Source organism: Mytilus trossulus, unplaced genomic scaffold (genome assembly GCF_036588685.1).
Source record: "Mytilus trossulus isolate FHL-02 unplaced genomic scaffold, PNRI_Mtr1.1.1.hap1 h1tg000261l__unscaffolded, whole genome shotgun sequence".
NCBI classification, from domain to species: Eukaryota; Metazoa; Mollusca; class Bivalvia; order Mytilida; family Mytilidae; genus Mytilus; species Mytilus trossulus.
Window position 1 is genome coordinate 466,501 of NW_026963321.1, and position 12,093 is coordinate 478,593.

Consider the following 12,093-nt stretch of genomic DNA (forward strand, 5'->3'; position numbering starts at 1 on the left):
TTTTTCATATGTTAATGTATCTAAGCTCCAGGAATTTTCTGAGTTAGGAAAATATTGGCATGCAGCTATTGAAATGTACTGGTAACTAATTTTTAGATTTACAGATCTGATTTAACAGCACGTTCAGTATGTTAATTAGCTTGCTTTCATTACCTGATTTTACATCATTTAGTATTGATTCACTTGGATCAGTGCTAATGTTGTCTTTATTGATAATATAAAATAGTGTTTTGTGCTTCTTATAAATTGATATATATGTAGGACTCAAATCTATGGCGGGTTCGTAATCTATGGCAGATTCCTAATCTATGGCAAATGTGACGCTACAAACGCCAAACAACTCAAATCTATGGCAGATTTTTGTTTTCTCCAAATCTATGGTAGATCTTTAAATTGCATCACAATGCATGAATAAGGCAATTTTACATGGTAGCTGCCACAAACGATTGCGAAGCTCATAGATTTGAACACGATTCTAGATGAAGGTGACTGGACAACAATTTGCGGATGGTTTAAAGGAAGATGTAACCTATTATTAGGAAGAGGGGCAAAATGTGCTGTACCAGCCAAAACCCGCGATGAACAAGCTAGGCCACCACTTGTTTCAGTACCGGATTATTAGTTATAGTAAATATTTTACTATTTACAGCTGGCAAAGTTTATTAAGTGAAAGATAAAATTAACTGATATCTTTTTGATTTAAATTGTCAACAAATATAAAGATGTATTAATGATGAAATAAATATTAAATGAAAATTCAAACTGTTTATTTTTATTTTTTTAAGGGACTTACTAGTTGGTCTTAGGAATGGGTTAAATATAGGTACCATGATAATAAATATATATTTTAATATTTAGGGGGCACAACATTTCAAGCCTGAAGTCTGTATTGAAGAATTCATCATTTACCAAAAAAATTTGGTTACTATCACGATTTGGTTGACCATTATTTCACAAATGTTTATAGACATGTCGTACATTTCCACTGGTTTCAGACAAGTCATTGATCATATATGTACTGCATTGTTTTCCATTTTCTCAAAATTTGCCATAGATTTGGAAACAACAAAAATCCGCCATAGATTAGAAAATTACAAAACTTGCCATAGATTTGGGATGGCATGACATCACATTTGCCATAGATTAGGAATCTGCCATAGATTTGAAACCCAGCATAGATTTGAGTCCTACATATATATATTGCATATTCTTCTATGAAATTAGAATGGGGGAGTACTTAAAAAAAGCTTATGATGTTAATTGCATGTCATAGCTAAAAACTTTGCAAAGGGCTTGATTCTATTTATCAAATCTAAATATTTTTAAAGCATCACTGAAAACTCTAAATAAATTAATTCACTGTTGTTTTTTTCATTCAGTAAGTTCAGTGTTAATGTTTATCTTTAAAAGTATGTGTGGCCACAAAAGACAACAACACTCAAATTTTCACTGCATGGTATTGGTTTATTAGGTTGACATGTTTCCCCAGCAAGTGTGGCGTCTTCAGGAGTAATATATCGTTGAAATAAAACAGTGAAGTACACATTTTGCGGTTATAGTGGTTAACGGGAAGTAATGTTACAATAATGGTTGTTACGACGATATTGTTGATAAAATTAGAAAGTGTAAGTGAAAAATAACAAGAATGTGTCCATAGTAAATGGATACCCCACTCGTACTATCATTTTCCATGTTCAGTGGACTGTGAAATTTGGGTCAAAACTTTAATTTGGCATTTAAATGAGAAAGATCATATTATAGGGAACATGTGTACTTAGTTTCAAGTTGATTGGACTTCAACTTCATCAAAAACTACCTTGAAAAAAAAAACTTTAACCTCAACCTCGCATTATCATTTTCTATGTTCAGTGGACCGTGAAATTGGGGTCTAAACTTTAATTTGGCATTAAAATTAGAAAGATCACATCATGGGGAACATGTGTACTAAGTTTAAAGTTGATTAGACTTCAACTTCATCAAAAACTATAGATCACTGAACTGATGGGAACAAACAGTACTTTTATATACTGTATAAGCTTTATTAATATCAGTACCTTAAGATCTCCTGGTAGTTTAGCAACAAGTTTCTCTGCATATTCATGGATGGCTGGATGAAGATATATATTAGTTGTATGCCATAGTTTTCTCATTTGTTTCTCTGCTGCTTTTGTAACTTTACTTAGAAAGAATAAAGAGTTATATATTAGTATCTCTGCTGAACAATGTTTCTCTTACCAAAAATCAACTAATATTAACTAAAAATAGTATTGAAAAATTTAGAAATGGCATTATAAATTCTAAGAGTATAAATTGTATGCAGCATTCTATGAAATCATAATATACAAATTAACATTTTGGTTTATATAACACTTTTTAACTCATATTTGATGGTTAAGCATGACTACCAAGTCGAAGCGGATGATATTTAATAACAGTAGGATCATCAAAATTTCCATACAGGTATGATGCATAAATGTTTGTTGTAACTTACGGGTGGCAATGTCCGACACTAACAGTAACAATACCAGCAAACAAGTCCAGGTATCTGTTGCCATTGATATCCCACAGCCATTGCATGTGACCCTGGTTTATCATGACTGGTTTCTTGTAGAATGTCAACAAAGCTGGGGTCAGGTTCTTACTTCTGACCTTCATAGCATCATCGTAGCTTATTCCCTAAAAGAGGAGCACAAATGTTATTTAAGTATAATCTTGACATCAAATAAAATTGAGAATGGAATTGGGGTATGTGTCAACAACCTGACTAAAGGACAGAAAACAGCGGAAGACCACAAATGGGTCTTCAACATAGTGAGAAAAATCCCTCTCCCGCAAAGCGCCTGCGGGCTTCTGGTAGGTGAGCTTGACCCTTAAAAAAATGTTTACCAGTTCAGTGAAAATTGACGTTACACTAAACTCCAAAACATATTAATGAACTAAAACTAAAAAAAACATACAAGACTAACAAAGGCCAAATGCAAGGTACTAAGAACCGTTGATTATTTTTGTGGGTACTAATTGGCATGGATTGTGGAAAAGTTGGTGGATATTAGATGTTGTGATTTTTCGCCAACTCTGCAAAAAACTCTGCATACAAGCATAACGAAAATGTGCACTTTGTTGAACATTTAAATTAACACATAAAATCTTTGAACATTGGATATCTCATGAATACATTTATCGATCCACAGTAATTCATGTGATAAATAATTTTATACTTGAGTTGTCATCACATGATATAAGATAAAAGAAATATTATATTTTTGTCTGCATGCTAAATTGGTGGCTTAGAATTGACATATATATATTGATTTAAATTTAGGTACAACCAAAGTTTCAGTCTCTACATATTTTTGTTATGACCTAAATATCAAAACCATGCACATGTTGCTAAAATTAAATTTTGATTGAAAATTTAAAAATACGAAAATTTAAAAATACAACTAAACTTTTTAGTACAAATGTACTCTACATATTTTTATTATGACCTTTTAAAATATCTGTGAAAATTACATGTTGCTAAAATTGAAAATTTAAAAAAAACTCTCGAATCTCTAGAGACTAACATGCATTTTTGGTCTTTTGTGGATAGTTGTCTCATTGGCAATCATACCACATCTTCTTTTTTATATTATTGAGTATCTATAAAATATCTAAGTAACTATTATATTTTATTGATATTTAATTGCTTGACATGGAACTAAAGATTGTTCACCTCAATGTATAACATGTATAATGACTACTGTCAAAGATAGAGATGATGCAAAATAATGCAAATAAAGCTATCAATGTAGAGACAATAGGGTTTTGATTGCATTTCATGTAATCCTTACCCAAAAATCTATATTTTGTTATTAACAACTTCCTGTTTGATTTAGTTTGATTCTATTGGCACTGATGATGTCTTTTGTATATGAAATGGTTGTCTGGCATAACATATTATAAGCCTGCTTTTTTTTTTTTAAATCTTACTGAAATGGTCAATTGAATTCACATTTGTGATTATGGACTGTGACATGATACTATTTTGTTAGCCAAATGGTAACTTTTAGTTTCAAACTATCGATTCAAGGGCAGACTCAGCAATTTTAAAAAGAGGGGGTTCCCAACCCAGGACAAAGGGGGAGGGGGTTCCAACCATAAGTTCCAATTCAAATGCATTGATCATCCAAAAAAAGGGGGTTCCAACTGGATCTGCCACTACAATTATTAATAAAATGCTTCGCTGAGCACAGCCTGATATGACTGCAGAGGTTGAACCCTGAACAGTTGGGCCAAATTTGGACACAATATTCAAACTTGATTTGAAATTGGATTGTTATCAAATTTTTGACATAATATAGGTTTCTGACACACACAAAAATCAAGATCTTACAAATCTATTGCACAATACTGTGCAATAAAAGATTTTTTCTTGAAACTTTATAAAAATTTTGAGAAAAAAAATTGAACCCTTAAACAAATTGGAACCCCCCAAAACCTTTTGAATCCCCCCTTGGAGCAATTACCCCCACTCGATGCCTGCCTTTCCTTTGTAGTATGGAACCTTGTAGTACTATTTCAGAGAGATCCATACACTTCAACACAAGTTATTATCTGGCACCTAGATATATGCTAGTTTTTGGCCCTTTTTTGGCCCCTAATTCCTGCATGAATGGGGCAATAACCCCAAACTGAATCCCAGCCTTCCCTTTGTGATATGGAACCTTGTGGTCAATGTCAGATAGATCCATACTCTTACATACAAGTTATTGTCCAGAAACTACAAAAATGCTTGTTTTTGGCCCTTAATTCCTCAACTATTGGCACCATAACCCCCAAAATGAATCCAAACCTTCTACTTGTGGTATTAAACATTGTGGAACAATTTCAGAGCAATTGAAATACTTATACACAAGTTATTAACCTGCAAGTAGAAAAATGCTTGTTTTGGGCCTCTTTTGGGCCCCTAATTCCTAAACGGTTGGGACCATCATCCCCAAAATCAATCCCAACCTTCCTTTTGTGGTATTGAACCTTCTTATTAAATTTCAAAGAGATCCATTCATGTAAACTTAAGTTATTGTCGACGACGCAGAGGATGCAGACGAAGACATCATACGATTATACGATCCCAAAAAACTTCTTGCAGTCGTATAAAAAATAACACTGCTATTCATAACATAAGTACCTGGTACTTCTCTGGTACAAAGTCACATGGTGGCATGGATGGTTCCGATGATGAAAAACGTATTGATCCATAGCTAAAAGTTCTACCTGTAACATATGAAGGTTTAATTATTTATACAATATGATTTAGATAATTTCTAAGATGTTCAACACGCATCTCCATATTATATCTGTGAGAAAAAAAACTTTTCTGATTTTGATAGACATAAACCCACTGGGTCGTATGGATTTCATTGTTTTTGTACATAATATCTTCGTTTTCTCTCGATGATAAATAATTCATATAGAAGCATTAAAACTGGCCCTTAGATCCTGATAAATTAATATTTCTTTTAATCTGACCATAATACTTCAAAATTTCCATAGATATAGTTGTGCTGTAACTTTTAATACAAATTAACTTTTTTTCGCGCATCATGCACAACAGAAATTTATAAATTATATATTAATATTTGTGTTGTAATGCAACTTATTAAATATTAAATATAACAATTTTTTTAAATAGTTCAATTTGGTTGTAACCTTTGATCTAAAAAATTGTTGAGTCTTTTATTAGACTCTATATGAAATTTTGAACCTTTCCGCATGTTGGGTGGCAGAACATTTTGAAGGTTGAGGCCTAGGTTTTTCCTGAAAATATTTGGTCCAGCAAAAGCACAAAAGTTTGTTCTATTATGACTAAACATCTTTAAAATGTGTTGACTTTAGAGCCTCCAATGTGATTTATTTACCAAGCTTATATATTACTGATAAACTACAGGTTTTAAGGTGGCCTAAAGAAGTGATTGCAAATCAAGACCTTTTGAACTCAGGGGTATCCTACTATAAAACCCACAGTATCAGAGAGCTAGATAATTCAACTGATGTAAACAAAAATAAACTGTTATCACAGAGATATGTCTCCCTTTTTAGTAACTTCGATAATGCAAATGTTGAAATTAAAATAGCAACACTTTAACATTTAAGTTTTGCAAATATTCAAAGTCAATGAACCATAACTGAAGGTACATGGCCAAATAATCTCCATGGTAATGAGATGTGCCAATACAAATACAACTGCATACCAATATCTTTGACTTACCACTAGTGGTTCACCATAAATTAGACCTAAGGTAGCAATACACAGTTAGGAGTTTAGTTTCGCATTATGGCCCCTGTGGATTTTTCAAATAGGAAAGTTATTGTGTAATAAAATTCATTTTTAGACAGATGAGTGCTAATTTAGCCTTCAAAGATGGTTTATAAGAGCATCAAGATTATTTTTTACATGTTTTATGGGCTGTTTTCTGTTTGACAGTCCATATTTTCATAGCTAGACCGGCCATCGGTCCAGAAATTAATGTACTGTTTACAAACACTCTTTTTCTACACGAAGTTTTTGACGCAATTTTACAAAAAAATGAGACGAAAGACATATGATTTTCATTGGATTTGCTGAATGATATATCTACACAGTTTCAGAAAAGGTATTACTTCAAGCGATTGAAATTCTACTTTTAGCCAAATTTTGGGGAAATATGTGACATCTTTCCCCCCCTTTTTGCAATATTTCATAACAAATAAATGCAGATTGTTGCCATGGATACACCAAAAAGAAATTATATTTTACCATTTTATATACTGGAAATAAAATCTATGGAAGATTCTGATTACATACATATGCCCATATATGACACAAACAGTAAGCTTGATATTGCAAGAAAGCAATGAAAAGGGAATGGTAAAATTCATAAGGGCAAATTTTAGTATTTTTTCCTAACTGTTTATTGCTACCGGCATACTTACCAAGCTCAGAATTGTATAATTTTAGACTTTTCATGCCACAAATCTATTGATATTTAGATTCAAAATCAACTTCTGAGTAAATTAAGTGTTTAACAATGACAATATGTGTCAATTTTATTGTTTACAGTCCTTAGCAACCAAAATTAGACATTTTGACACTAGGCTTATATTTGTATTCTATCGGCTTAACGCTTGCTTCTGGTGGATTGGGCTGCATGTAGTAGCCAAAGTATTGAACGCGTTGGCTTTTTTCTTGCGAATAAATCAAATTATTGTTTTTATCAAGATTTTATGTTACATTTTGGCATATATTAAATGTATAGTTAAATCAGATGTAAGAAATTGATTCCCTATAACCAATTTTTTTAATCAAGTCTGTTGTATGCAATAAGCATAAAGATTAACATTTTTATGCTTAAAATTGCTTAATTTTGTACAATGTTGCATCATCAGAGATCTTATTATGATATTCAACAATAAAAAACTGACAAAAGAGGTACAATTTTTAAGATATGGCTAAAAATTTAGGTAGAGACAAGATTTCCCACTTTGACTTGGCACCTTTCTTTAAATCAGTTTTTGTCGCGTTTCAGTGTCAACTGCTAACCTTCATAAAATATTCATTACTCAACCAATTTTCAAAAATAAAAGGCCATTTTACTCGTTTTAGCTAGCAGAACTCAGAAAATAAGTTAAAAGGGAGAATTTGAAAAAAATATTTACTATTAAGGTAGCAATACACAGTTAGGAGTTTAGTTTCGCATTATGGCCCCTGTGGATTTTTCAAATAGGAAAGTTATTGTGTAATAAAATTCATTTTTAGACAGATGAGTGCTAATTTAGCCTTCAAAGATGGTTTAAAAGAGCATCAAGATTATTTTTTACATGTTTTATGGGCTGTTTTCTGTTTGACAGTCCATATTTTCATAGCTAGACCGGCCATCGGTCCAGAAATTAATGTACTGTTTACAAACACTCTTTTTCTACACGAAGTTTTTGACGCAATTTTACAAAAAAATGAGACGAAAGACATATGATTTTCATTGGATTTGCTGAATGATATATCTACACAGTTTCAGAAAAGGTATTACTTCAAGCGATTGAAATTCTACTTTAAGCCAAATTTTGGGGAAATATGTGACATCTTTCCCCCCCTTTTTGCAATATTTCATAACAAATAAATGCAGATTGTTGCCATGGATACACCAAAAAGAAATTATATTTTACCATTTTATATACTGGAAATAAAATCTATGGAAGATTCTGATTACATACATATGCCCATATATGACACAAACAGTAAGCTTGATATTGCAAGAAAGCAATGAAAAGGGAATGGTAAAATTCATAAGGGCAAATTTTAGTATTTTTTCCTAACTGTTTATTGCTACCTTATGGCATACTTACCAAGCTCAGAATTGTATAATTTTAGACTTTTCATGCCACAAATCTATTGATATTTAGATTCAAAATCAACTTCTGAGTAAATTAAGTGTTTAACAATGACAATATGTGTCAATTTTATTGTTTACAGTCCTTAGCAACCAAAATTAGACATTTTGACACTAGGCTTATATTTGTATTCTATCGGCTTAACGCTTGCTTCTGGTGGATTGGGCTGCATGTAGTAGCCAAAGTATTGAACGCGTTGGTTTTTTTCTTGCGAATAAATCAAATTATTGTTTTTATCAAGATTTTATGTTACATTTTGGCATATATTAAATGTATAGTTAAATCAGATGTAAGAAATTGATTCCCTATAACCAATTTTTTTAATCAAGTCTGTTGTATGCAATAAGCATAAAGATTAACATTTTTATGCTTAAAATTGCTTAATTTTGTACAATGTTGCATCATCAGAGATCTTATTATGATATTCAACAATAAAAAACTGACAAAAGAGGTACAATTTTTAAGATATGGCTAAAAATTTAGGTAGAGACAAGATTTCCCACTTTGACTTGGCACCTTTCTTTAAATCAGTTTTTGTCACGTTTCAGTGTCAACTGCTAACCTTCATAAAATATTCATTACTCAACCAATTTTCAAAAATAAAAGGCCATTTTACTCGTTTTAGCTAGCAGAACTCAGAAAATAAGTTAAAAGGGAGAATTTGAAAAAAATATTTACTAGGTAGCAATACACAGTTAGGAGTTTAGTTTCGCATTATGGCCCCTGTGGATTTTTCAAATAGGAAAGTTATTGTGTAATAAAATTCATTTTTAGACAGATGAGTGCTAATTTAGCCTTCAAAGATGGTTTATAAGAGCATCAAGATTATTTTTTACATGTTTTATGGGCTGTTTTCTGTTTGACAGTCCATATTTTCATAGCTAGACCGGCCATCGGTCCAGAAATTAATGTACTGTTTACAAACACTCTTTTTCTACACGAAGTTTTTGACGCAATTTTACAAAAAAATGAGACGAAAGACATATGATTTTCATTGGATTTGCTGAATGATATATCTACACAGTTTCAGAAAAGGTATTACTTCAAGCGATTGAAATTCTACTTTTAGCCAAATTTTGGGGAAATATGTGACATCTTTCCCCCCCTTTTTGCAATATTTCATAACAAATAAATGCAGATTGTTGCCATGGATACACCAAAAAGAAATTATATTTTACCATTTTATATACTGGAAATAAAATCTATGGAAGATTCTGATTACATACATATGCCCATATATGACACAAACAGTAAGCTTGATATTGCAAGAAAGCAATGAAAAGGGAATGGTAAAATTCATAAGGGCAAATTTTAGTATTTTTTCCTAACTGTTTATTGCTACCTAATCACAAACTAATACATTGTTGACGCTGCCGTCAGCGGTGGCGGTGGCACCAATGCCTTGAAACAGTATACCTATGTCTCACTTTTTGACTGTGTCAAGGGAGACAAAAACTTGATTCAGTATGTATATATACAATCTTATATATAATTATCTTGCATACCATACAAATATCACAAAAGCAATGTGAGTATGCATATACTAATGATTCTAACAAGGGTAAAACTTAAAACACACTTAACCTTCTGAGCTACACAACTGTATATATATATATAAACATGTCTAAATTGAAAACAACCTTCAAACCTATATATATATCTTTTATATAATCATGTTTTTTTGTTTTTATAATAATATAATAATGGATTATTTTTATATATGTGTACAGCTATTAACTTAATATCAGCCACACTTGTATGTGTATTATAAAAGCTTGAGCTGTTCTTTGTAATACGGTACTTGATTTCCTTGTATGCTATTTGTGTTTTAATCTAAATTATTCATGTTACAATTGTCATATTAACTGTCTATGTCCTTCAGGAATAATAATTCTTCTATATCAGTATAGTGCTCACATTACTCCACACAGAATCATGACTTCCTATGTACAGGAAGAAGTGGTGATTGAAGTGCTAGGTGTGCTTACCATGATATAAGCAGAGGTGGATTTAGGGGGGCCAGGGGGTCCGGGCCCCCCTTTTGGGAAAAAAATTGGTTGCTTATATAGGGAATCACTGAAGCGTGACTGGAGCGGGCCCCCTCTTAGGCAGTCAGTGGGCCCCCACTTATGAAAATTTCTGGATCTGCCACTGATAATGGTTGTTTTTTACAATAAAATGTCTTGTCCCTATCCTTCTCATTATATTCTTGATTGTACATAACAACATACAAATCCAATATCATTTCATGACTTTTGTGTCTGAGAATACTATTGCTTTAATGTTGTAGTTTTTGTTTTAAATTGTCAATTATAGACTTTACACAATTATATTATTACTGCCTTAATATCGCGCACTGTTGCAGATTTAAAGAAAAAGTAAAGAGAAATAACTTTTTCACTCAAAATAAAAAGACTTTCAGTGTCAGGCTTAAGAAATAATTTAACTGTCCCTGAACAGAAGGAAAAAAAAAACTACTTTCAAATGTCAAACACTTTTTTTGCATTATTAACAATGCTGACCTCATAAATCTATTAAACCTATCTTTTAATGACAAATTATTGACATAATCAGGCCAAATCCAGTGTCATGCTTAGATCCAAAGGAGACCCGCTTTTTCATTTAAAGTTTAATGAGGAAAACTATTATGTTTAAAATATTAATTTGTTCTCATAAAAATTAACCTAAGTCAAGCAACTTACAATAATTTTAAATCAATATGGAAAAATACTTTTTCACACATATTGTACTTTAATTGTTTATAACTTTATTTCATAAGGACAGACAACAATTTATTTACAAAAGGGAAACGGTCAATACTAAGGACAGTAATGGTTACCTCTTGAGTAATAAAGATGTGTGTCATTTGATCTATTGTGGAGAGTTGTCTCATTGGCAATCATACTACATCTTCTTAAATTTTTTAGGGAACTTCACTATACTGAAACTTGATTGCAGAAAAATTATTGCAGAAATTAAGGAAATTGAAAATTGCATTTGGTACCCACTACACAAAATACCATACAATTTTCATGTTCATGTTTTTGCTCTACATTAACTTAATTTCCTGCAAAGTTCTAACTTTCAGCGTCAATATTTCATATTCCACTTGTCTTGCATACCTGACATACATTAGATGAATTCTATTTTATGTTATGGTAATTTTTATATCACCCAAATCAAATTTTTGAAGACATGCATCATTACGAAAAAATCTAAGTATCCTGAAAGTTCATTAAGCAGAAATTAGAATAGTCCTTGTAAACTAATTAGATAAAGGAAGATGTGTTATGAGTGCCAATGAGACAACTCTCCATCCAAGTCAAAATTTGTAAAAGTAGATGATATAAGATTTGTATTTCAAAACGATTGTGACACAATTTGCATATTAATCTTTTCTCTTCAACAAAAAAAAAATTAAAATGATAAACAATCAATTTTAATCTCCTTAAAAGATATTTTTTGTTGAAATAATTGTAAGATCAAGTATTTGTGTTCTTTATTTAAAATTAAGTCTGTTTGAAACTTCTTAAGTAAATAATGTACAGGATACAAAAGTGACTTTTTAAGTCTTATAATAAAGAATATTTTTTGCTAGCGCTCCAGGGTGCCAAAAGGATCTTTTCAGTACGAAAGGGTTAAAAAGAAATGTGGTCATGTTTCACTGAATTTAAAGAAACTTTAATA

The 12,093-nt window shown here is 31.5% G+C and overlaps 1 protein-coding gene across 1 annotated transcript in view; it reads right to left on the reverse strand.

Moving 5' to 3' along the window:
- The window catches only part of LOC134701725 (alanine--glyoxylate aminotransferase 2, mitochondrial-like), a 37,294-nt gene that overhangs the window by 23,024 nt on the left and 2,177 nt on the right, over window positions 1-12,093 (reverse strand). Inside the window, exons 2-4 of the mRNA XM_063562867.1 lie at window positions 5,171-5,256; window positions 2,492-2,676; window positions 2,055-2,178 (exon numbers count right to left, since the gene is read on the reverse strand). Of these exons, the coding sequence (XP_063418937.1) occupies window positions 2,055-2,178; window positions 2,492-2,676; window positions 5,171-5,256 (395 nt within the window). The remainder of the gene's footprint in view (window positions 1-2,054; window positions 2,179-2,491; window positions 2,677-5,170; window positions 5,257-12,093) is intronic.